Source organism: Cantharellus anzutake (assembly GCF_015039405.1).
Source record: "Cantharellus anzutake strain C23 chromosome Unknown EI90scaffold_77, whole genome shotgun sequence".
NCBI lineage: Eukaryota > Fungi > Basidiomycota > Agaricomycetes > Cantharellales > Hydnaceae > Cantharellus > Cantharellus anzutake.
The window spans coordinates 303,380-328,326 of NW_024067027.1; the positions used below are offsets into that span (position 1 = coordinate 303,380).

The window sequence follows — 24,947 nt, forward strand, 5'->3', positions numbered from 1 at the left end:
CAGTACCTTCTAACGTCCATTCAGTTAAAAACTGTGTCTAATCACATTTCCAAACAACTTTCTACCTACCATACGCAGTCTCTTCCAGATTGTAACATTCGCGCCACTAATGCGCGCGCGCTTGCCTCCTGGCTCCGGCCGAAGCGGCCTGGCCTTCAGACCCCTGAGCAAGATGCCAAATCAGAGAAGCACGTTGACAATCGTTTGACAGCTCTCTTTAACCCCAAATCTACCTAACTGGAAGAGTATGTGCGTGGTTTTAAATAAAACCGTTTTCGATGACCGGTATCATAGCTTCCAGGGCGTGATGGGGTGGTACCCTTTTATTTACGCATATATACTTCCACCCACTACCCACTGAGCTCATTCTGACTTGACGAGGTGACTGGCGGCACGCGACGGCCCGGGGAACCTTTTCCAGAATCGACAAACTTTTCCCACGAACAAGAAACCATGCCTCAGTTCAGAGTACGTGAGCTGGCCGCTTGCACATCGAAGCTATCTACCCTGAAACCCGATCTGGATACCAACCTGTAGCCTGGCCTCAGTGGGCTGTAGCATAGCTTCGGTTATGAGCAGCTCCTCAAGTACAGTGAACCGGCAGTTTTGATGATCCAACAAGACACGACGACGGCCCCGGCCCGCCAGCACGTCAACTGAAACAGCCAGTATGTCCGTGCTGTGCTCACTTTACGGCCGTTGCTAGAATGTTACTATTAGCAAGTCAAACTAATCTGCTGGCTCATCCCTGCGGGAGAGAACGGTTCCGTACCTTTCTCTCAATACAGGCGTTGATCTGCTTTCACCTTCCCCAATCTCATCTTCCACACACATTTTTCCCGTCGAGCTCGACAGTCTTCAGTCCCTACAGCTTTGTCCTCCTCAAATGGCTTGCCTGTGATTCTGGTGCCATCTCACAACCCCAGGTTCAACACACGCGGGTGATTTGCTCCCTTGCTGCTTCATCTCTGGACTTGGCACTCTGGTGTGGAAACGTGGTCTCGCACAACCGGTTTATATAATTCATAGCAGCTCAAGCTGCTTACACGTGCAGGGTCCTTTATAGAAGGTCAATATGGCAATTATAAGTAGAGTGGGGTGCTGTGCTACTAGGCACAACGGGTGCGTTTCGACATCGGCTCCTGTAACACGCTCCCCGACCGCAGTTAATCGGATGCTAGCTGAAGCCTTAGAATACTGTGTATCCTGGACTAGCCCACGTTGGATGATGAGAATCCACGGGGGGTCGAGGACTGGTTCACAGTGTTGGGCATTGATTTCCGCGGGGGCGCCCACACTATCTGGCGGTTGGGATGAATTGGGTGTACTTGAACCGTATCAATTGGCCACAGAGATATGAAAGTGTGATACCGCGCGGCCATGCCAGAAGCTTGCTAACAGGTGGGCGCTTATCGGTGTATGTAAGTCTCGCAAGTCAGCCTCTTGAGATGTCTGGACGACAAGCGATGATAAATAAATTTCGTACGGGTCGCAAGGTAAAGAGCGTACCAGAGCCTGAGCGCTGCGCGCAAGCGCAGCGCACGCGCGGGGATGAAATACATTATTCAACAGACTCAACACATAAGATACGTCTCTGAAGCATGCATGTGTAGCTCAGGATATCGACTAGGAGGTCGCGAGACTCGCATAGAATTCATGATCGTGTAAGCGCTGTACACCTGGGGCGGCTAAGATAAGTTCGTGAAGGCCGCGCGTCAGCACCTATTATATATAGGTCGCATTGCCTAAATCGGTCTAGCGCGAGTAATCCTATGACAATTAGACAAGAAGCCCTTCTCCGGCCTATATGACGTCCGTGTTCTAATTATAATCTCCGGATCAAACTCTGGACTGCACATCCAAGTCGCGAGGAAAGAATTTTTCAAGGATTTGGCGCCAACCTTGGGACCATATGCGATCAGGAGTTATACAGATTTCTGAAGAGTTGTCAAGGCAAGAAACTCGTTTATTCTAGTAACAATGTCGGCGATAGGGCATACATTTGCCACCGCGAGGTCTCAAGTTAACAGCCTGTTGAAGGCCACCCGTCACAGTTGATTCGTGAAAGCTGACCGATTAAAACGAGAATCCCAGCAGAACCCCGCGACAGAGCAGGAAATCTAGCCAGGCAAGACTGCACCCTCAATTAAGTGAAGCTGTCGTGCGTCAATCCAAGGTGAGTAAGCACCGAGGCCGAAACATTTCAACCTACGAGGCACTCCCTGAATGAGGTACTTACCCCCATCTTCGAACTATAGGTACTGGCTCATGTGGTGGACCTATTGCCAAATAAACCCTTTTAATAATAATCTGGATTATGCATATAATGTGACGCACAAAATGGTTTCGGCACCTCTGAATCACACGTTCATGCTATTCAGCTTTTATTGGGAAGGGGACGCTTTGCGCGGGGGACACCGATGCCACCACCCCCTCCCGACCTGCCACGCCACCGCCCAAACTTTGCCCGAGGGGCTGTGTGACTGAAAAGGCGATCCATGCCCATATTTGACGAGTGGTTGTGTCATTGGAAATCGTCGAGGATAGAATGAGGATGATGGAGTGTATAAGCCGCCACGACTACAAAAGTCGTCACTGTCGAGTGGCGTTCGCTAGTCATGATGACCTCAAGCAGCGTCATGCATAACATTACGAAGTCATAGAGCTGGAGTACTGCCGATGCCGAAGAGCACGACTGAATTGAATCCGGAAGTTCTTACCGAATACAATTGTCGTTGTGGGGCATCACCTTCTCTATCCAAATTGCCTCTCCATCATTCACTCCGGAGAGAAACAATCATCACGCGTAAAATTTCAAGCTGCGCAAAGCGCTTAAAAGATACGATTTCAGACAGAAATATTGCCAATTCGTGATTAGAATGGGTTTCTCATTGCCAGGTATGGTTTTTGGCCGATGCACGCCATCTCGCATGGAGTGAGATGACAGTGCTGGCACTGATCATTTTCTTATCATCCTCCCTTCATTCCGCATCATTCAATTCGTTATTTCCATTATCGCCCGGCCCCCACCCATGTACAAGGCATCTTCGTCCCCCATTTCACGCTCACTTCATTCTAATCATCATCTCCAGGACTTATAAGGTATCAGCGTACTCCAACACAATTCGGTATGTCGGACGCTCACCTAGGCAGGATCCCAGCCTCTACTAAAGTAGAACGCTTGCCCATCTGTGAAAATTTGGTAGACACAAACGTTTATATACCAGCCGCCTTTACTCTACGCCACAAATTTCAAGATACGGACTTTCCCTACAAGCACGCACATGGAAGCTAAGTTGCGATGCAGAGGATTCCTTGTGGGGAGTTGGGAATCTAGCGCCAGCAGGACTCGTCCTAGTCCATTTCTATTTTGAACTCAGCAGCACATCTCATGTGCTCAATATCATTGACATCACTTGCATGAATGCTTATCGTTAGGACTGCTGTACTTCGTCTATTCGGTAACAGATGTATCGCCGCATTTATAGAGAATGGGGGACGCTTTGAAGGGGTAGAAGTGGCTAAGGATGAAGTGGCGACGCATAGTATGTAAGTTGGGTGGCGGGCGCCTTGAACTCGTCCCAATGCTTGTGCGCTGCGGGCCTGGACATGATGTTGGACGGCGTTCAATTAGTTGAGGGGTGCTGAGCCAAGGTGTTCGGAGAGTGTTCTTACACCGAAGGGAACATGTCACCAGGGGAGAGGGATGTGCAAGCTGGCATTGTTGGACACGCCTGAGCAATCCGGAGCACGTTGAGTTGATACTGAAGTCCGCGGATCTCTCATCGAACCAGGCACTCCAGATTGTCCCTGACCTGCTTGGAGCTAGATCAGCGGCTGTGTCTGAGCCTGAGCTAAATGCGTCCTCCGTATCTCCCAGCAGCTTCATGTAAGCATCCTGAGCACCAACTATGTTCATAGTTTTGTTCCGATTTACCAGGGTCCGACCCACCGACCCAGTGCGGCCTCGCAGAACACGTCGGATGCAATCGAGTTCACCATCGGCAATATCCTCACCCGCGAGGCACTTCCAACGGAAGATCTCCGTTCGGTGGTTGCGAGGGTTGGTTGCGATCTTGGGTGTCTCAAAGGAATATGATCTTATCAACCATGTCGGCGGCAAGCGGAATCCGCGGGGTCCTCATCGGGTGGCTGGATTCTGGTTTACTTTGCAAGCACTAGCAAAGCGCTAGTAGCGCTCGTGAAAACTCCTGGCTCCAACGTGTGGAAGTTCAGGGTAATCCGATGGACTGCAGAAGAATCAAGGGAATCACTAATCCCTAAAAGAGTCGAGATGAGTAACAGTCAAGGTTTACCAACAAGAGGAGCCCGCCCTGGTCGGGTACAGCTCACTGCACCTAGTGGACGGAGCCGAGCTAGCCTTGCTTCCGAAGCAATATTGGAGACGTACACAATATTGTGAGTGCACGAGGAAACATGTTTAATTGGTTCACTCCCAGAACTCAAGAACAACCGCTTTTGGAGAGCAGGGACAGTGCGATGCTAGCTGATAAGTCGATCGCCTTGAGACCAAGTAAGGAATCGGATGACTAACTAACACAGGTACGAGAGCAAAAAAAAAAATGCGCGAGGTCGCGAGCCTCACAAGCACTCGAGGATCGAACTTATGGCGCGGGACATCCAAACACTGAAGCCATTGGGGATAGAATCGGCTGGCTTTCACCAATAATTCATCGTCACTAAATCATGCAGAGAAAAGAAAGATACTTACGCTCAAACCATTAAATGAAAAGAGCGCCACCATCGGAAATGCTGGCTCCCCGAGGGATGAGGCAGTATCCCATATCCCAAGCCAGATCTCTAAGCAAACTCGCGACGTTGAAGTGTGGATAGAGGGCTGTAGGCCCAACATCTCCATAGTTAACGGCGCTATGCGAGCTGTCTGGCACCGGAGGATTCCGATTCTCGTTGTAGGATACCACCCGATGGTTGGGAGTCGCTGAGTGGAAGGCGTGCGCCAAGCTAGGGAAGATGGTCTTACTAATGGAGAAGCTTGTCCCAGGAGTGGGGATATGGGTGGTATAAGGGGAGCCGACATGCAGTAAGGTGCTTCATCAACAGTTCTGACGAATCCATATGACCCCGACATAGAGGATGGCGCCTCATTGATAACTGGCACGTCTCCGAGATCGTTTGTTGGCAGAACTGCAACAGACATCTCGCAGGCCAAAACAGCATCCATTTGGATTCCCCGTCCGTGAGTTGTGTTTGACAGGTGGCCATTGCGGGGATTCTCGGGTCAGCTACAGGCTGAGTTGCTGCATCTCCGAGGCTCGATTGCTCCGATTTCCAATATGAAATAAACTGTCTTGTGCTATCGAACGAAGAGAAGCGGAACAAGGTATGCATGCAATGTCAACACAACAGAAAATGGGGACCCATCACATACCGGTCTCAACACGCCGAGGACGGATTATGCACGGTCCCATGTTTTATAGTTACGCTCGTGGTATTCAGCACCTTGTACCTCATCCCGAACAAGTTAGGTTTTCGATTGACCAGAACTATAGGTACTGGCCTATGCGGTGAATAGAAAATATGTGATCTAAATTCCGTGGGTGAGTCAACACATTTATTTCGTCACCAAACAGATCCCTTTCATGACTGAAATTAAGAAATGAGACGCACTAAATGACTCTAGATCTAAACCATTCATGCTATTCAGTTTTTTCCAGTTCGCACGAAGCGGACGCATTACGTGGAGAACCTCGTCGCTACCTTTCCTATCCGTGACGTTATCGTCCGAACTTCGCCTGAGGCTAGCGGCAGGGATATGATCAGAAGTTTGAGGATAGGGTGAACCGCTGGGCCTCATGCTTGTTTTCCGCCAAAATTAGACAGTCAGGGCCCAATCAATAAAGCATGAAAATAATCTGCTTACATTCATTCATCCCAGGGCCCACCTTCAGAAACAGATCACTTGGTCTTGTAATACGAAAGGTTCTCCAAAGAAATGACGTGGGTGGCCGGCCACCTTACTGAAAAACCGTTCTACCTGGCCCCTGTCCCGGATCGCGCCCCCATTGGAATTGTTGAGTCTCCGGAGGACAGGGTGGGAGTTATATTACGAAGTCACGGAGGCTGGAGTCCGGGAGTGACGGCTTCATTTAGCATCCTGTGTCTGTGATGGCAGGTGCACGGCCAGGGCTGAATCGAGAGATAGAGATAATCGGCCGTAACTCAATTGCACTTAAGTCATCATGGTCATTCAAGGTGGCGGATGCCGAAGAGCGCGATTAAATTGAACCGCCTGACGGAAAGCATGAGACTCTTTCACCACAAACCCTTATGCAGAACCCCATCTAACCTGCGAAAGCCATAGAGGGTTCCACCAGAATTCGAAATTGAGGGCGGCCTACTCAGAATCCGCGGACTAGCTTTGCGATCATCCAGCTTTGATCCAGCTCCGATGCCAGGATCCCAGCCTCTGCCACACTCTTCCCTCCTCTTGTAACAATTTAATCACCCCCCACCATTCACTCCGACTCTGAACCGAACCAGAAGAAAAGCAATGAATCTTTCTGGCATCAGGCAACAACGAGGTGTAGAAACAAACATCGCCACACATCTAGCGAGAAGAAGAGATCACCGACTCTACACATAGCATGGGGAAGGCAAAACAACACAGAAAACACGAGTCGGAAGACCACTGGTAATATGCAGACCAATCACACACTACGGAGCAAACTGAGTCATAAAACGAACATTCAAAGTGGCGAGGAATCAACTTGCACGTACAGTACATTTCTCAGTCCAGAAGAACCACCGCTGCCCACATCGACTCAGAGAGGAACAAGGAGATACCCTAACCTCTGGGCCAGGCCTCGAAGCCAGTAGACAACATCCTCATTTGAGTTTGTCTCCAACCACCTATCTTGTTGACGATCAGGAGTTTCAAATGCAGCAACGATTGCCTCTGGATCGACTATGCGAGATCTGGAAGGCCCAGCAAGATCCTCCTGGATCACGTTACTGTCCAACACAAGGTTTGAATTCTCGAAATGGAAAGTCATTTCGGGGTTAGGGTTGAATTGGGAGAAGAGCGGCGTCATATTAAGCGGGGTAGGATCAATGGAAGCGGGCCCATCGGGTAGGGTTTGTGTTTGGAGGCCAGGTAGCACTTCTATCTCCACAGGAAATGCGTGGGGAGGCCCATTAACAGCTGATGCGGCGTCGATATAGTTCGCCGAAACGGCTGTAGTAGGCAGTTCACCATTGGGCAAGTCGGTGGGAGCTTGGCTCTCTAGCATATGAGGTGCTTGAAGCAGAGCCGCCACCGGCAAGGCAGCAGTGGGCTGGGTGGGGCCTCCTTCAGCTACGCTTTGACCCATTGAGTCTTCAAGGATTGATTGCAGGTCTAGAAGGAACTTGCGAGTCTTTGGAAGTTGTGCTACATACAGAGACAGAGAAGGGTGATCACGGTGTTGAACGAGGTCTTGAGTGATCATACACACCGATCCATGCACGCCCAGGTTCTGCCAGCCTTTTAACCTCACGTAAACACTCCCGGGCCCTAGCCGATCTCTGTGAATCATTCCTTTTGTTAAGAGAGTCTATCAGCCCAATAGCGGAAGACATACCTTGACCTCACTGGAAATTGTCATCGGGCAAGCAATGCATTCGATCCGCATCCTGTCACATGGAACACAAGATTGGGAATTTGGGGGCTCGGTGCATCCCTAAAAACCGATGTGAGTAAGTATCCCTTCGATGACTGCCACAAAAGGAAGTCACAACTTTGTGACATAGTCACGGTCTGAGCAGTGCGATACGTTTATTACCACCTCCTCAACCTCCAGACAGCCGCAGGCTGTCCAGTGAATGTCATGGTAGGTTACACAAGAAGGGGAAAAAGAAATGGTTGACGGAGGCAATGGAAGTGGTGGAGGCTGCGAGCCCAAGCCAGGCATCTCTGACATAGACACGATGGTCCACACCACAAGGTGAGAGCCAAGAAGTCAGATATCCCCCTGCAGGCATCATTGCACCATTGTCATTCCATGCCGGGCTCTCCAATCGAGTGAAGCCTTGTTGTACTCCAAGGAAAATTTGCACATGCGCAGCGAACCAGTGACAATACCAAGAGTTTGTGGTAGGTGGTTAAATGGTTAATGGAATCTGGGGAAACACACCTTTCTTTTGAGTTGACAGGTAAGACAACGTGAAGGCATCAAGTCTCAAGTTAAGATGATGCTAGAGGGGGTATTTACGATCGGGAGAGAAGATATATATGGAAAAGTTGAAATAAATGAAAGGAATGGTATGTATGGAATAAGCCACCGATGAATATTCCTGACACATGAAATGAGCTTTTTCGCACTTCGCACGATGTACACTCCACATAGTTACCATATTTAGACAAGGATCACATGAGGTGTATACATTTCATTTTCCCACCCTGCACACTTCGCACTTTGCACACTTTGCACACTTAGCCTGCTTGCAAAACCAGGCAGCATCGGCAACGTAAATACCACTGAATTGTTTTGATCACAGGTTGTTCACGGAAATAGACCTTAAACCCGATCATCTGCACGGAGTACTCCTCGGCAATTGCCGAATTTGAGATGAGGCTATGAAGTTGATACCAGGTGTGCGCGAATTTTCACGTTTTATTCATTACTTCAATATAAGTGGTGCATACAAGTGGGTTGTGTTGGAGAACCGTGTGCTATGGGAGCACTAGGATTCGGACTTCTCCGGATCACCAGGGTCTCGAATTCGGCATTTGCCGAAGAGTACTGCCACTCCAGCTGGGGTTCTTCCTCGGTACAGCATTGTGAACGATAGGGGCAGATTCGTAGCCGTTTGCCTAGATAATGTGAGGGGATGGTCGTAGTCGCGTACAATTTTTTGCAGGCCCCGTTAGAGAGAAGTACAAGTTCATCAACAGTTGGCGCTGCAATGCCGTGGCAACCAAGAGCATGTTGTGTCAGGGTGACTTGTTTTGTCTCAACCATCGCCTCCAACTCTTGCCCCTCTACATAATCGGGGGTCATCGGAGTTGTAGTCAACAATTCCCTTGCCGACACGAGGAACATTTGACAATATTGACACGCATCATCTCGTGCCCCTGGTGCAGAGTCCTTATTTCCGGGTGAACCTTGAACTGGGCGGGGCCACTCACTACCATTCATTCTGCCGTTCATCCTTTCCACCATTCACTTTAAGTACAGCCGATTTGATTTCATCGAAAGAGGGTTCTTCCTTCGGCCGCATCATGAAAGGAGTCTCCTTACGCGTAGCGCTGGGGTCTCTGTTTTCATGATATAGGCCACCTAATGAGGGCAGATTTTGGTCGGACTATGGCATGATGTGACCGCACAATGGCACGATGAGACCGCATGATGGCGACTACCTGGCATACACGCGGGGTGATGCCAGGGACAGAGGCCGACATTAAAGGCTATGGCGCATATATTCTTAGCCTCGTAACAGAGATCACTGTACGATAATACATGAGTGGTTATTATAATGAATCGAAATAAAACACCTCTCATCTCAGGCTCGTAACAGAGATCTAGGGAGAGGGAGTCCAAAAATTCCGCCCTCTAAAAGCACGAATGTCAGCATTAGTGGGGCGTCGCTCCGAGGCGTCCGAACAGAGAGAATGAGTCAGGCACTGGACGCACTTCGCCGACGTCGCTCTATCGTGACCCCTACGTTGGGAAATTTTAAGATTCGCACGGTCCAGAGTTACCTCATCTGGCCAATTCAAATTGACAGTTAACCACTTCTTTCAGCGCAAGCTTTGCTTTTCGATCATCCGCCTCCAATGCCGCTGCCACACTTCTTTCTTGCCCTCCGTAGCACCTTGTCTGCGAGTCCGACCTAGAAGACTTTGGGTTCAAGCAGTGCGAGTGTGTTGGAATTTGGAAACAAATATGAACCACTAGAAGCGAGACCTATGCATGGCATGAGACATGGCATGAGAAGGGAAAACTTGAAACAAACCTGAGCATTCAAAGCGGGTTAGGCGAGGAACCAACTTACACGTACGGTATATTCCCCAATTCAGAAGGACTACCACATCGACTCAAAGAGAGCGATATCCCTCTGAGCCAGGCCTCGAAGCCAATAGACAACATCCTCATTTGAGTTCATCTTTAACCAATTCTCCTGTCTGCCTGGACGATCAGGGATTTCGAGTGCAGCAACGTTCGGCACTGGAACGACGATGCGAGCTGCTCAGGGATCGCGGCATGATGGAATGAGACCAACGAGATAGGGCCCAAATCCCCGAAACGTTCGGTGATTAAAGGTGAATTGAAAGAAGGGCGGCATGATGTCGGGTCAAGGGAAGCAGGTCCTTCTCCTGAATCTTGGATAGGATGGAATAGGGTTTGAGTTCAGCGATTCCTCATTGAGGTTGCCTTCATGCGCGGATGGCCCCGTCGGAAATGAGTAGGGAGGCCCATTAACAGCTGAGGCGAGGCCAAAATAGTTCGCTGGAAAGACCACGACAGATGGCGAGACGACGGGCAGGGTAGTGGGCGCTTGGTTATCAGGCGCACGGAGTGAAGAAATTGTCGTCGGCAACGCGGTAGTGGGCCCGGTAAAGTTTCCTTCCTCAGCTGCGCTTTGACTCGTCAAATCTTCCAGGATCGGTTACAAGTCTAGAGAACTTGGGAGTCGTTGAGAGACGGGCTACACACAAGGGCAGAGAAGCATGGCCACGGTGCCTAACGAGGTCTTGAGGAGTTATTGTCAATCACGCACCGATCCCGGCACGCCCGCCGTTTTTACTTTAACAGACCGTTCCTCATTGAGATGTGGTAAGTAAGTGGGCTCTTTAGCTAAAATCGGAACCACTAAGCGGTCAAGAAAAAAAGAAGGCGACTGACTACGTCCTGCGGGACGTTTTTTGGCGATGTTCCCTTGCCAGGCTCGGTGCACTTGGAGAGATGTGGTCTGTGTGCGGATCCAGGCTGTTTATAAGTACGTGTGCATTCCTTACTACACCAGAGTAGAAGCAATCGAAACGCTATGCTTCAATGCAAAATCAGCACCTATGATTGCGTGTCCCTACTGCAGTTTGCCAAACAACAGCTATAGCTGTGACGTTGGATTGTCATAGCCCACGAGAGGGAAGTGGAAATTGATGCAAGTGTTGGACGGTGATCTCCGAGTCCACGGGAGCGGGAATGGGCACATTGTTTGGTGGCTAGGGTTGTGTTTGGACTGTAAATCGGCCACAGGGAATTTGAAGATGAGGTACCGTGCGGCCATGGCAGAAGGCCGCAACGAGCCGGTTACCTGTGCACCTAATCCTCACAAATCAGCTTCTTGAGATGTCTAGCGGGCAGGGGACAATACATTGATCCATGGGGTAAAAAGTGTACTATGAGCCTGAGCGCTGCATGCGTGCAGAGAACAACGCGCGCGCGCGCATGAACGAACCATTCAAATCTGAGCTGATAAAGTGCTCACATATTGTGTATATGTAGTTCAACATATCGATGTTACCATGGACTCCGTGATCATGTTGGCACTCCCGCGCGGGCGGCTGGGTGAGTTGATCAGGTACGTGAGATTGTGTCAGGTTGCAGCCGAGCAATTTGAATGCCGCGCGTCAGCACTTACATACTATGGCTCTAAGTGTGCTTGATTGCCTAAATTAATCTAGTAAGATGACGTAACCCCGCTGAACAGTCTTATGATCAGAAGTTCAGGGTTGGTTGCCATGGGCGTTCTCGTCTATGAATAAAACATTATGGACGGTGCTTCCAAGCGAATATGCGATGGAGAGATTTTCTTGCGGACAGTCCAGAATCTAGCGCGCAAGTTGGACAAGCCAACCTCTGACATCCTGTCAGCCAGGTTAAGTGCGTTTTCATTTTCCAGGGGGCAGCACACCATGAACCCACGGCATCCGTCGACAAAAATTCCCATCGATTCCACCAAGATGGTATAAATGATACACCAAGACCCGACCAGGGAATCAGTTTGAGAGGATGTCGGGGGCGTGAGATTCGGAATGGTAAGCAAATGCCCCAGTGTCAAAGAAAGAGTACAAATCGGATTGAGATGAGAAGCGAGCGGAGGTCAAGAGGAGCCCAGAAGATGTGACGGTAAAGCGAATGGGCCCCTGGAGGTGTAAGAAAGATACACGTCCGCCGCTAAATAGTTACGGAACGGAAACAACCCGGCGAAGTAGAGCACAGAAAAATGGACCTGACAGAAATATTGTTGGCTGGACATCGCCGGATCTAATTCGTATTAGGCGCTATGAGCGCTCATTTACTATGTCCTGTTGCCGAGATAAGGAAAGCAACAAATAAAGTAGTCGCGGGTGACAGCAAGCGAAAACAGAGGAATCCATCAAGCGGCGAGGGAACTATATAAAGATCATATTCAATGGGCAAGACGCCAATATACATCCTGGCTTAATGACCTTGACGCTTAACGAGCATCCTTCAACATCAACAATAGCACTACCAAACCAATCGTCTCAGGTAGCAAGCCTGGGATCTAATGGACGACGCGAAACTGATGCATCCCGAACTTGCCATGAGCGTACGACTCACGGGATGCGAGCGCAAGGCTATACGGTGCGGCTGAGGGGCACACCCATCACACTGGTTGCGGAACGAGGCAACATGGGTATCGGGGACCGTCCAAGTACGCGTTGTGCGCGTCGGATACGGCCAAGTTCTGATCGCGTAGTCGCACGCGCAAACCATCACCGACATCTAGTGTTTCCCTTATCAAACCGCATCACAAGAATAGTAGCTCGGTGCGAAGTTAGCTAATAAGCACTCTGACAGCCTCAGGAACAAGCAATGAGACGACTTTATTAGCAGACACAAGCGGGAGAAATCGTAAGCAGAAACGATACACAGCATCACGTGTGCATAAGAACTCGAAGATCCAATGATGAAACGCAGAATGTCCAGCCCCAAAGTTCTCAATGACGACACAAGGGAGCACACAGATACGATCTCCTGGCTTATAGTGAGGGTTTGTCATCGCTGGGCCAACTAAGAACATGCAAGGCGCTTGCATACAGATTACCGTTGAACGAAATACCTGTGCAAGAGGACCATCATCAAAAACTCCCTGAGGGATGAGGCAGTATTCCGTCCTCCAAGCCAGACCTCTAAGCCAACCAATGGCATCCTCGTTCCAATTCGCAAGATTGCCTAGTGTTTCACAGCAGGTTCCCAGTGAAAAAGCATCCACTTGTAGACATAGTGTGTTAAAAGAACCAGCAGCCCCATAGTTAACAGTACCAGGTGAACCGCCTGACATCGCAAGGTTGGCTGCAGGACACCGTCTCCTAGTTTGCGTTAGCTGTCATTCGCTGGAGGGGCAGTGGCAGGAGAGGTGACTCTGGGATTCGAGGAATGGGAGGGAATTACTTCAGAATTAAGCGAGGAGAAATAGGAAGTAGTCTATTGGATGTAAAGCCCAAAGCATTACGCGCGTTTCTCAACACGTTCGGGGTTGCTGGGCGCTAGTGCCCTGGTCCCTTGTAGAAACTCCTAAGTGCTGGCCAACTCCTGTACCCAGATCTTTGTTGATGAGGCGGTGTTGCAGTACGATAGACCTGCCTCCTATTGGTTGATGCAATCTCCTAGAGAACTGCTGTGGCCATATGGTGTAGTGGTTAACACCTCCAAATATATGTTGGATGGACCTGGGTTCGAATCCTGGTGTGGCCACCCCATCAGCAAAAAATTGTTATGCTCCTGAGTGCTCTGGAGTATCGAGAGCACTGGGAGAATCAGGAGATTGGCCGGTCCAGGAACAGCCCATTTCCTCCGGAGTTGGCTAGGTACTCCAGGGCACTCCCAGGAGGGCCTGGAGCATTGCTTTGTGCACAAACATATCCAGTAAATACAATTTAAATGCTTCAAAGTGTATAGGGGTGAGAAGCTTCTGGGAGCTCCTGGAGCATTTGAAAATGAAAAGGAAAAAAAAAGAGGGAAGATCCCCCATGAATACCTCCTACCACAAGACTAACACAACAAGACACTGCTTAACATTTAGATCAAACACTATACTATATATCAAGGACACTGAGACTCACCAATACACAATCAAAATTTATGGCCTGATATATGATTAATCTGGCAACTTAATCACTTTCGGGCTGGCAGAATATGGGGGAGGGGGAAATGGGGGAGAATGAGGGGGGAAATGAGGGGGGGAATGAGGGGGGGAATGAGGGGGGGAATGAGGGGGGGATATAGAGGGAAATGAGGAAAATTTGAAAAATAGGGACTTCTAAAAAGTTGAAAAAAATAATTGGGGAAAAAATCAAAAAAATTCAGGAACTGTAGTGCCTTTGAAGTGCTTTCAGGATATATAATTATTTGCAAAATCGAGGAAGAAATGATGGAGAAAAATGGAAAATACTTTCGGAGACCCGAGAAATAATGAGAACTGAATTGATGGGAAAGTCTGAAAATTGAATAGGGAAGTGAGGGGAAGCCTTGTAGCATTGTTATTTTCTGCTGTTCTAATTTTTCCTGATTGTTCTTGGTCTCACTCCCAGCTGCTACTGGATACTCCTGGAAGCTCCTGGGAGGGTCCAGGAGCAGCTAATGGAAAATACTTTTGGAGACCCGAGAAATAATGAGAACTGAATTGATGGGAAAGTCTGAAAATTGAATAGGAAAGTGAGGGGAAGCCTTGTAAGCATTGTTATTTTCTGCTGTTCTGATTTTTCCCGATTCTTCTTGGTCTCATTCCCAGCTGCTCCTCAATACTCCAGGAAGCTCCTGAAAGCTCCTGGGAGGGTCCAGGAGCAGCTGGGAGTGAGACCAAGAACAATCAGGAAAAATCAGAACAGCAGAAAATAACAATGCTTACAAGGCTTCCCCTCACTTTCCTATTCAATTTTCAGACTTTCCCATCAATTCAGTTCTCATTATTTCTTGGGTCTCCAAAAGTATTTTCCATTAGCTGCTCCTGGACCCTCCCAGGAGCTTCCAGGAGTATCCAGTAGCAGCTGGGAGTGAGACCAAGAACAATCAGGAAAAATTAGAACAGCAGAAAATAACAATGCTACAAGGCTTCCCCTCACTTCCCTATTCAATTTTCAGACTTTCCCATCAATTCAGTTCTCATTATTTCTCGGGTCTCCAAAAGTATTTTCCATTTTTCTCCATCATTTCTTCCTCAATTTTGCAAATAATTATATGTCCTGAAAGCACTTTAAAGGCACTATAGTTCCTGAATTTTTTTTTGATTTTTCCCTAAATTTTTTTTTTCAACTTTTTAGAGACCAAAATTTTCCTCCCACTGCTCCTGGCACATTACATACTCCTCACCACTCCCAGCTGCTCCTGAACCCCTCCCAGGAGAACACTATTGGCTCCAGGAGTGCCCAATCTGCTGTTTTGTCTCCCACATGCTCCAGCCACTCTTGATGCTCCGGAGCATAATGGACTTTTGCTGATGCCTTTTCAGAGTTTACAATAGGTTATGAGCCCAGTTACTCTGAGGGGACCCCCAGGACCTACCATGACTGTAAGCCGGTCTGTGACCTTTGCAGGATAGGTTTAATCAGCTGCAGGTCTAGGGGGAGTGTTGCAGTACGATAGACCTGCCTCCTATTGGTTGATTGCATCAACCAATATGTAAGGTTGCTTACTATTTTGGGGACGGTAACGTTCCGTTCCCCTGTTCGCCTCAGGCCTCAGTAGGTCCATCTAAACATAAGCTTTAATGAGCTGTATATTCAACAGGGTAGAGGTAAAAGGCTACCAGGCCTTTACAACTACTCCGAGGTATATATATGTAAATTACATATCTCGGCACAAATAAATAAAGAAATAACCACATCACTATAATGGGAATTATAGCGATGCAACATAATATAAATGTTAGAATATGCGGATTCGGACGACTCCGGAGTGGAATCGGAGACTTATCATGGAAGGACCTTGGCCTCAGCGACTCATGCGGAGCGCTGTGCCATTGCTGGTTGTCCTAGGGGTCCCTAATTTCAGATCTAGCAGAGGGAAAGTCTCTTGGGGGAATTCAAGTTGATTTCGGACTGAGGTTACAAGTTACTAGGTACATTGTATATAAGGAGGGGTCCGGAATCAAAAGGAACAAGGGTAGGACGAAAGGAGACAAAGGGAGATGGAAAGAGGAACAACACCGAGGGTCAAGTGTTTGACTCAATGGTGTTTCCCAAAGGAGGAATGAAGGGCCAAGGCCCAAGAAGGAAGGAAGGAGGATGGGAGTCGGGAATGGCTAGCTGACTGAATAGAAAGGAACCAGCAGCCCAAATAGGAGTGAGGGAGAATAGCGGAATTGAAATGGACAATGCAATAGTTGCAAGGTCCGGAGTAAGTCCAGAAAGTCCGAACTCGGAGGTTAAACTCCGGAATATTGGCAAAGGTAATTAAATGGAATGAGCTAACCAATACAATGGGTATAAGCGGAGGTGGGGTCAAAGTCCGAGGTCGGAGCTAAGACCGGAGGTTCCGGAGACGAGACGTGAACGGGATACCGGAGCGGAGGTCCGGAGTCGGGAGCATAGGTTTTGTGTACTCGTCTGGAAAGTGTCGAGGTTGGGGTCGGACCCGGAATGTTCCGGAGTCGGACCGAAGGTGGTGTCCGAGCCGGAGGTGGGATAACCTCTTGGGAGTCGGCAAGGAGAAAGTGATGGAAGGGAAGTAGGGCTCCGGAAGTCGGAGTTCGGAGTTCCAGGAGCCCGGAGTGGAGGTCGGGATTGTATGGATATGACAATAAATATCACTATAATCGGAATTATAGTGAAGTAAGGTTAATCCCTTACATCCTCCTCCCTTGCGATATTGAATCGCAGACAGGGTACAAGCATATGAAAGGGAAAGCAAGCATATTAAGGAAATATAACACTCTACATACGAAGAATGTATGCAAGCGGGGGTACACTCATTGCAGGAGGCTATAGCAGTAGTTTGTAGGCAAAGCCCACTTAGAGTTTCTCCTGGAACATATGTACCCAGCTCTCGACAACAGCATTGTTGACGATGAAGTAGCAAGTGTCAATATGACAAGCTAGAGTAACGGTTGAGTCACCATCAAAAATCAAAAAAGGAAAGGAAAAGAACCAACAACGGCATTGTTGTTGATGAGAAAAGGCAGTGACACCTGAATTGGTCCGCTGCGGGATTGGGCACATACTGTGCAGTTGAGTTTATAATGCCCACAAGTTTGCGGCATCATGGCTTCCACTCAGCAAGAGATGATGCAGTCAACCCAAAGGTTGATACTCCAGTGATGGAAGTAACTCACCGAAGGTCAATGCCCTGGTGATGGAAGTAGTAACTCACCAAAGGTCAATGCCCCAGTGATGGCCAGTGATTCCACACCCGAAGGTTGATACTCCGGTGACACAAATAACTCATCAAAGGTCAATACCCCGGTGATGGCCAGTGATTCCAAAGGTCACTGAGGCCACTCCTCCCTAGAGTGTTGTCTGGGAGTAAAATAATAGTTTGATATGAGTCAGCGCGATGCTGACCCACAAAGATAACCACTAAAGAGTGGCACGGGTTTGTTTCTCCTCCCTAGACAGTTGTCTGGGGGAGTAGTTGAAAATTCAACCTAGGAATCTAGGTTAAAAAAATAAGAAAAAATTTCTGCCACACTTGAATGTGGGCCGGAGTTCTGAGCAGTGATCTTCTCCTCCCTAGATAGTCATCTAGGGGAGTAGAGAGGTCATTCTGTCCATATGAGTGACTGTCAGGGCACACCCGCCTGACCCGGCTCCACCCAGCCCAACCTGACCTGGTACCCCACCGGTCCACCCTTCCTTACCTCCTCCCCCTTTCCCTTCTTCCCCCCTCATCCTCCCCTCCTCAGTTTCTCCTTATCTTACTTCTCCTTTATTCTCCCTTTATTCTACATGGACGACTTTCTCTGTATCAATGTACAACTGACCCATCTGCAGCGCGCCCACCATGCACCCGGCCCGGGCACCTCAGGCGACTTCCCGCTGTGCCCAGCATGCGCGCCTGCACCGGATACCCTCGGTATCTCCCACGGAGACACCCGGGTGGTTACGGCTGTGTGCGAGGGTGACGTGGCATCCGTCATGTGATCCAAGCCGCATGTATATAAATGAACCTGAAGTGGGAACCGAAGAAGTAGCCTTCTTCTCAACTTTCCACTTCAGGTAAGTAGTACAATATTTCTCCTTTAATAATAATAACAACTTTCCACTTCAGTCTAAGTGGCCAGGGACTACTGTCCCATATTGGGCCTGTCAGTATGCACGCCCGATCCGCCCCCCGCCAGGCTCTCGGTCCCGGACGCTATACCCGGACCCCCTCGACCCTGGACGAGTCCCTGACAGTGACAGAATGGAAGCGCAGCCCATGAACTGGGCAGGACTGAGCATGTCTGATCATTCAGACACGGGTTTTTTGTTGGGGGCAGCTTGTCCGTCGGTGGGACAGCTTGTTCACTATGAAGTGAACAATAGAGAGAATCCCTTTCCTTAGAAAGGGCCAGCCTTCCAGATGGGAAGGCAATAAGGAAATGAGCGCGGTGCAGAGAGGCACCGCGCATTTTGATGACCTGGCACTCAACAGCGCCAGGAAAACACAGACCTTCCCTTGGAGGTGGAGTGTCTGTTGGCAAGACAGATCGTTCACCATGCAGTGAACGACAGAAGAGAACCCTTTTCCAGATGGAAAAGTAACAGAGAAATGAGCGCGGTACAAAGAAGCACCGCGCATTTTGGGGACCCGGCACCCACTAATGCCGGGAACACACAGACATTCCCAGAAGTGGAGTGTCTGTGGGCAGAACATATCGTTCACTATGCAGTGAACGATAGATGAGAACCCTTTCCTTAGAAAGGGTTGGTCTCCCTTCCGCAGAAGGGGTGGAGAATAATGAATCACCAAAATCACGATGTGGAACAGCATCGCGCATCTTGGTGACCTGGCACTTAACAGCGCCAGGAAAGCATCCCTCTTGGCCTGCAGAGGGCCAAGGAGGCGGTTCGGATTCGACTTCCTGCAGAGTGGAGGGAGTAGGTGCTGCTGGGTTGTCAAACCCAGGAATTTCCAAAGCGCTGGGCAGCTCTATGAGCTGGCACTTGGCAGCAGCTGAAGTGCTGCCGATTCCATCTATAACCACGATAGATGAGAACCCTTTCCTTAGGAAGGGTTGGCCTCCTTTCCATGGAAGGGGTAGGGAATTATGAACCACCAGGTCCGTGGTCCGGAGCATCCTGGTGACCTGGCACTCAAAAGTGCCAGGAAAAACGCTCCTCTTGGCGTGAAGAGGGCCTCTGAGGCCCCTCGAATCCACCCTCCCTCAGATCAGGATGAGTAGGGGGTTGGGAGTGTGTAAGGAGTATCTGGGTTGTCAAACCCAGGAATTGCCAAAGCGCTGGGCAGCTCTATGAGCTGGCACTTGGCAGCAGCTGAAGCACTGCCGATCCCATCTAAAACAGATGGTAAACAAGTCGCTTGGGCCCTCACAATGTCGCTAGATCGACACCCGGCCCCCACTGGGGCAAGAGAGTCAATGAGACTTCCACACAGCGAAGCGCTGGGTGGCTTGGTGTGGTCACACTCTACAGCATTAGAGGAATGGTTATTCCATCCCAAACTGGGCGGAAGGGAAGTCTCAGTATGCTTTTCTAGTGTGCAAGTGAGTGGGGAGGGAAGTCGGGCCTGAGTGGCCACAGGTGGGTCAACTCGCGTTTTTGTCCACGGTTCTAACTTTGTTGATGCGTCCATATAGTACTTGTGTGCTCTTAAAGTAGGGAGAGCGGGCCCGTGATGGTGAACGCGAGGGTGGCAGTAGGACAGACACCAAGTGAGATTGAGATGCTGCAACAGGTTCAGCATCTCCTGAGATGGTACAACGTGTATGAGATGCGTTGCTGGGCCCTCACGGGCCCAGATCACCACTTCCAGATGGAGTGGTGTTGACTCCCACCATGGGACTGGAGGGAGGGCCAGCTGTGCGGGTGCGAGTCCGGAACTTCCTGGTTGTGAGCATCAGGAAGTGAGATCAAAGGTTCCGGTATGAACCTTGATTGAATGTGCACGTCGTCAGGGACAATGATGCATGGGTTGCCAAATGGGGTTCTGGCACCGGTGTCATGGTAGCTTCCCAGATCCTGAGATTGGGAGGGGTTGCCTCTACTCTGAGGCACAGCCTAGGTGAGTGTGTGTCTAGGAATGGTGCACGCACGATTTGCACGTGAGAACTAGGCGCAAATGCACGTTGTCAGGCTAGACAACGCGTGCGTGATCAATGATGCGCGTTGTCAGGGTAGACAACGCATGTGGGACACAGCAGGGTTCCGTCACCAGTCGCGGTGCCGAGATTGTAAAAGGAAACTAGCTTAAAAAAGTGTAAGGTTGCTTACTATTTTGGGGATAATAACGTTCCGTTCCCCCGTTCGCCTCAGGCCTCAGTAGGTCCATCTAAACATAAGCTTTAATGAGCTGTATATTCAACGGGGTAGAGGTAAAAGGCTACCAGGCCTTTACAACTACTCCGAGGTATATATATGTAAATTACATATCTCGGCACAAATAAATAAAGAAATAACCACATCACTATAATGGGAATTATAGCGATGCAACATAATATAAATATCACTATAATCGGAATTATAGTGAAGTAAGGTTAATCCCTTACACAATAGGAGGCAGGTCTATCGTACTGCAACAGGCGGTCCATCATCGCAATGGCCAAAATGTAGACAAGACAAACATCTGATACGCTCCTCTGGCATGGATCACAGGACCAATGATTTGAAGCTGAACACATCGAAGAGAATGTCAGGTAAGCCATTCATACTACTCATAATTTCCCGAGCGACGATGCGTAGACCAGACGTGCTCCATAGTAAGGTTATAAACATGAGAGTACGGGAAAGACGTTGTCTACTGAATCAGACCTTCGGACTTCGGACCATGCGACCATTTGGGACCATGTCTGCCCAACACTGGATCATTGGGAGGGCACGGCGGAGCTTGCCGATTACATAAATGGCAGAGGCCAACGCAACGGGCCATCACACAACTCATTGCATTGTTTACGACTAGGTTTTTATACTCCAGGGGTTGCTCATTGACCAGGCTAGGGGTTCCTCTCTCCCGCTTCTACCACCGTACTCGCTCAAATTTGGCTAGTATGTCTTACCACTACACTGGGGTGACAGGGGCAGGTAACTTATGCGCACGCTTCAGACCTTGCTTCATTCGTGCAGCCATGCGCTCTCCAATTATTCTCCCTTTCTAGGATATGAGTTGCCTGATGTCGCGCTTTGCCCCGATCTCATTAACAGCACCTATGTCTACGCTTCCCTAGCCGCTGCTGACTGAATACCAGCCCAAGCTGAGCTGTGTATTTTAGATTAGCTATGGGTAGAAATTGCCTATGGAACTTGCTACAGGTCAGCGCCCCAGAGTTACTCAGACGACGAACGGTCTATGGAGGAGAGACCACTATGACCGTGAGAGATGCATGAGCGCTGCCTCTGCCTCCTCATGAATAGGTCAACTCATAAGTCCTTTCAACATCGTAATACACACCAGCTCGTAGAATGCCGATAATGGACTTGTGACATGTGCATTGACTCGTTGACCCTAATGGGGCTGCTTCTAAGATGTGTTGTACGAGCGAAACTGCATGAGGCAGATTCCTTGTTTCTGAGGCTGAAGGCTCTGAGGGTCGCCAGTGCGGCAAACTGGGTGCCGCGCATCAACACTTGTTATATACTCAAGTGTGAATGATCGGGACGCCCCCATGACGCCTTCTGGTGACACCCCTGGACGGCCTTACAATTCGACAAGAAACTCCGAGACTAGATAGCTGGAATACAGTGCCATGCGCGTGTACGAAGTGCGGAACTGCTGATATCAAAATGCAAAAAAGAAACCTTGGGGGTTTTTCGCTGGTAACTCACTACATGGATACGGAGGCCATGTTTTGCTGTACGGCGCGTACTCGTGCGATGCTGAGGCAGTGAGGTTGGGCTACGAGCGGGTCGATGCTGCGCATCTGCATAAGTGTGTGAGTAGTTGCTGGGGCGTCGGACGGCATCATGACTTGCTACTCAACAGCATGTGCAAATTAAAGCGACAACAGAGATATTCCTCATGAAAAACCTCCAATGAGACACAACCCAGAGAAAGTGAATGTTGGGGGAGGGTTCGCTTTGACATCCGTGGGATTGCCAGAGTGACATGGACGGCCGCCTCCAAAAGCATCACGTCACAGGTGAATATCAAGCCAGGTAATAACGACATCGAGACCAAGTAATGAGGTGGGATATATTCACAAATACATTACCTCAGGGTAACAAAACGAACACCGACACAAGATATACAGGAACTCGAAGATACGTACAAATGTCAAGCAAATACCAGAGGCATCAAATGACGGCACAGATGGCGATACACAAACTATATCTTTATGATCATTCGATGAGTCCCGCTAAATCAAGGTAGACAAAGCCGCAGAACAAAAACCATCAGACCGAGGGGGTGGTGCGAAAGGGCAGCTCAGAGAGGGACAAGGCGGTATCCCATACTTCGAGCCAAGCCTCTAAGCCAAATAACAGCATCCGAGCCTGAGTCCGAATACTCTTCCAGGAGCCCCTGGTTGGCTTCGGCCATAAATGCATTTGATCGCGGGTAGGGAGGTAAATGAGAAGGTCCAGGAAGGTCATAGTCAACGTGTGAGGTGCCCAGTGTTGTGGGGGTCCATTGTTCGCTGTTGAATGGTATTCCTGGGTTAGGAGTCACTTGTGGTGACGAAGATGCGGAGGGGCGGAAGGCAGAGTCAGTGCTAGTGAAGGAGCTAGTGCCGAGACTGGGCACATGTGGTGGATGCGCGAGAGGCCCAACACTCAAGATGGACCATTCGCTGATGCCATTACTAGCATACCCAGGCGAGGGGAGAGGAGCTGAATGGATATGATGAGTGGCCGGGGAGTCTTGGACGGACCGAACCCTAAAGGAAGATGTATCGTTGGGCAGAGGGCCCTCTCCTCCACTCGGCCACCCATAGGAGTTATTTGGTGGTTTTAGCGACGAGGCAATGGTGGACGGTGCAAGGGTTGCTGGATCGCGACATATGGCACTCCCAAATACCAACTGCAAATCTGAGAGGAACTGACGAGTTACTGGAAGAAGCGCTGTGGAATCGGGAGGGAAAATCGGAATTACATTATGGTATCAGATGAGGTATGAAAGATGCAGGAATGAACGGCATACTGATTCCAGTACGTCCAGCTAGACTGGAAGCTAGTGTTCTGACCTCCTGCAGGCACTCCTGAGCTCTGGACGATCCCTACAAGGCTTTCAGGCCTTCGTACATGAGATGAGCCACGAAACCTACTTTTACCATCCTGATCGGACAGGACATACATTCGATTCGCATCCCTTCACATGCATCGCAGCCTTGACGATTTGGAGATTGAACACATCCCTAGAGGGATACTCAGAGTCAGTAAGGTAGAAAAAGGTCATTCGAACAATTAAAAGATAAAGATAAGGAGGGAGTCGGCCCCTGGGCTCGTCCCGGAATACCACCCACAACAAGAAAATTCAGAATTTGTGTGCAGGTGCTCAGCAGCTTCTAAAGCGAAGGATCAAGTGAAGTCGTCGCATCCCCGGAAAGATCATTGACCGAATATCACAGAGTGTAGATCATGCAAATCTGGAAAATTTAGATGCCGCAGAAGGACACACCTTTCCCCTCAGTCTGCAAACAAAACAGTGCGGCGGCATCGAAGAGGGAAGGGGTGCGTGATTGGGGTAAGTTGATAAACTACAAGGCTGGAGAACCGCAGGCTCGCCCACCTTAAATCAGTATGTGGTAAGAACCTTTCCAACATTTCGTGATTGCTATCGCAGAATCCCTGAATCAACGTATGTTTGCCGCCGCGGGATCAGCACGTCAGTGTTCAATCACCGTATTCGGTTAGTTCCATAAACAACCACACGTTGACATTGCATGGGTTCTCATCAAACCAGGGTTGTATTCGTCGAATGCACATCATCAGATTTACGTTCAGAGCTTATTACAGAGTTCACACTGGGAAAACCTTATGCCTGACCTACAGTCCGTAGTGATGCAGGCATACCGAAGCTAACCACTTTGTGCTATCTATCTGTTGAACGCTGCTTGAAAAATGTAAAGGTTATGTCGTGTACTCAGTCTCGCGGGAGAGATTTGATGACAATTACATTTACTTCATATGTTTCGCGTAAAGCTGCGACACAACTACATAATACAAAGATGTCAATGTTTTTGTAGATGGAAGAGGCAGCTCTCAAGTTCAAAAAAATCTTCTCGTTATACGGAGCCAGCACTCACTGGCGAGGCCGCCGAACCAGGAGGAAGGGGAAACGAATGCCACTGGATCGCCATGGTTGTTGTTGATATTCCAATACCTGGAGCCCCGCGGCCTATCTTCTAATCTGTGGGCGAGTTCCTTCCCAATTCGGATCCGGTTGCCACCCGAAGAATGGGCAACGGCACGAATCGAACGCCGCCGCCGCTGCGCAAACCGCAGTTCCACGTGATTAAACTTAATGGATCGTTTGATTCATGAGTGGCACCTTTAACGCTTTGCGCGTTTTCAACCTTCGTGACCAATAGCTACAGAAGGGCCTTGTATACAACAGGATGTCGTCATTAGGGATATGAGGCCTCAGCAGGTTGGAGTGAAGATACCCGGTGGGTGGATACTTCGTCTTTTGAGTTCCTCTGAAAAATTCGGTGAAGCCTGTCTGACTATTCGCAATGGCTAAATAAATTAGGGGGGACAATTCTCGCGACCCATTTTACCTAGGATAAGAGTTTCCGTTGGGTGATATGTATACTGAGTTTCCGACTTTGAATGGAGCTTGTCTTCGATGTTTATTGGCCATCCTATGTCTGATTCGTTCTTGAATCGATTCGTGATGGCGATTCTTGCGATATGAATATCGGATGGC

At 49.3% G+C, this 24,947-nt stretch overlaps 4 protein-coding genes and 1 non-coding gene across 5 annotated transcripts; 1 reads left to right on the forward strand and 4 right to left on the reverse strand.

The window, feature by feature from the left end:
* Window positions 1-4,247: 4,247 nt before the first annotated feature.
* Window positions 4,248-5,326, reverse strand: EI90DRAFT_2501068 (uncharacterized protein). The gene is made up of 3 exons (XM_039053139.1): window positions 4,733-5,326; window positions 4,359-4,673; window positions 4,248-4,280 (listed from the first exon to the last, which is right to left on the reverse strand). The coding sequence occupies exons 1-2, from the start codon at window positions 5,201-5,203 to the stop codon at window positions 4,626-4,628; spliced, it is 519 nt and encodes a 172-aa protein (XP_038910705.1). The 5' UTR covers window positions 5,204-5,326; the 3' UTR covers window positions 4,248-4,280; window positions 4,359-4,625.
* Window positions 5,327-6,391: 1,065 nt separating this feature from the next.
* EI90DRAFT_3079022 (uncharacterized protein) lies at window positions 6,392-7,749 on the reverse strand. The gene is given in 5 exon segments (XM_039061805.1): window positions 6,392-6,696; window positions 6,760-7,411; window positions 7,476-7,545; window positions 7,602-7,720; window positions 7,732-7,749. 3 exon segments carry the CDS (start codon window positions 7,650-7,652, stop codon window positions 6,804-6,806), a joined length of 729 nt encoding a protein of 242 aa, XP_038910706.1. The 5' UTR covers window positions 7,653-7,720; window positions 7,732-7,749; the 3' UTR covers window positions 6,392-6,696; window positions 6,760-6,803.
* Window positions 7,750-8,895: 1,146 nt separating this feature from the next.
* On the reverse strand, window positions 8,896-9,963 carry EI90DRAFT_3079030 (uncharacterized protein). The gene is made up of 2 exons (XM_039061806.1): window positions 9,149-9,963; window positions 8,896-9,094 (listed from the first exon to the last, which is right to left on the reverse strand). Exon 1 carries the CDS (start codon window positions 9,519-9,521, stop codon window positions 9,300-9,302), a length of 222 nt encoding a protein of 73 aa, XP_038910707.1. The 5' UTR covers window positions 9,522-9,963; the 3' UTR covers window positions 8,896-9,094; window positions 9,149-9,299.
* Window positions 9,964-13,612: 3,649 nt separating this feature from the next.
* On the forward strand, window positions 13,613-13,685 carry EI90DRAFT_t231. The gene has a single exon. It is a non-coding gene; the product is annotated as a tRNA-OTHER (tRNA).
* Window positions 13,686-22,388: 8,703 nt separating this feature from the next.
* EI90DRAFT_3079043 (uncharacterized protein) lies at window positions 22,389-23,636 on the reverse strand. The gene is made up of 3 exons (XM_039061807.1): window positions 23,344-23,636; window positions 23,220-23,295; window positions 22,389-23,140 (listed from the first exon to the last, which is right to left on the reverse strand). The coding sequence occupies exons 1-3, from the start codon at window positions 23,383-23,385 to the stop codon at window positions 22,506-22,508; spliced, it is 753 nt and encodes a 250-aa protein (XP_038910708.1). The 5' UTR covers window positions 23,386-23,636; the 3' UTR covers window positions 22,389-22,505.
* Between the last annotated feature and the right edge of the window lie 1,311 nt (window positions 23,637-24,947).

Bases quoted from the DNA above. Each gene is read 5' to 3' on its own strand.
- EI90DRAFT_3079030 (XM_039061806.1), bottom strand. From the start codon at position 9,521: ATGAGAGGTGTTTTATTTCGATTCATTATAATAACCACTCATGTATTA.
- EI90DRAFT_2501068 (XM_039053139.1), bottom strand. From the start codon at position 5,203: ATGGATGCTGTTTTGGCCTGCGAGATGTCTGTTGCAGTTCTGCCAACA. The intron at 4,674-4,732 runs GTAAGTATCTTT...GGTGAAAGCCAG, and splicing joins TTTCATTTAATGGTTTGAGC to CCGATTCTATCCCCAATGGC.
- EI90DRAFT_3079043 (XM_039061807.1), bottom strand. From the start codon at position 23,385: ATGCGAATCGAATGTATGTCCTGTCCGATCAGGATGGTAAAA. The intron at 23,296-23,343 runs GTAGGTTTCGTG...AAAGCCTTGTAG, and splicing joins GTCCGATCAGGATGGTAAAA to GGATCGTCCAGAGCTCAGGA. The intron at 23,141-23,219 runs GTATGCCGTTCA...CCGATTCCACAG, and splicing joins AGCTGGACGTACTGGAATCA to CGCTTCTTCCAGTAACTCGT.
- EI90DRAFT_3079022 (XM_039061805.1), bottom strand. From the start codon at position 7,652: ATGCGGATCGAATGCATTGCTTGCCCGATGACAATTTCCAGTGAGGTC. The intron at 7,546-7,601 runs GTATGTCTTCCG...AATGATTCACAG, and splicing joins CAATTTCCAGTGAGGTCAAG to AGATCGGCTAGGGCCCGGGA. The intron at 7,412-7,475 runs GTGTGTATGATC...CTCTGTATGTAG, and splicing joins ACCTGGGCGTGCATGGATCG to CACAACTTCCAAAGACTCGC.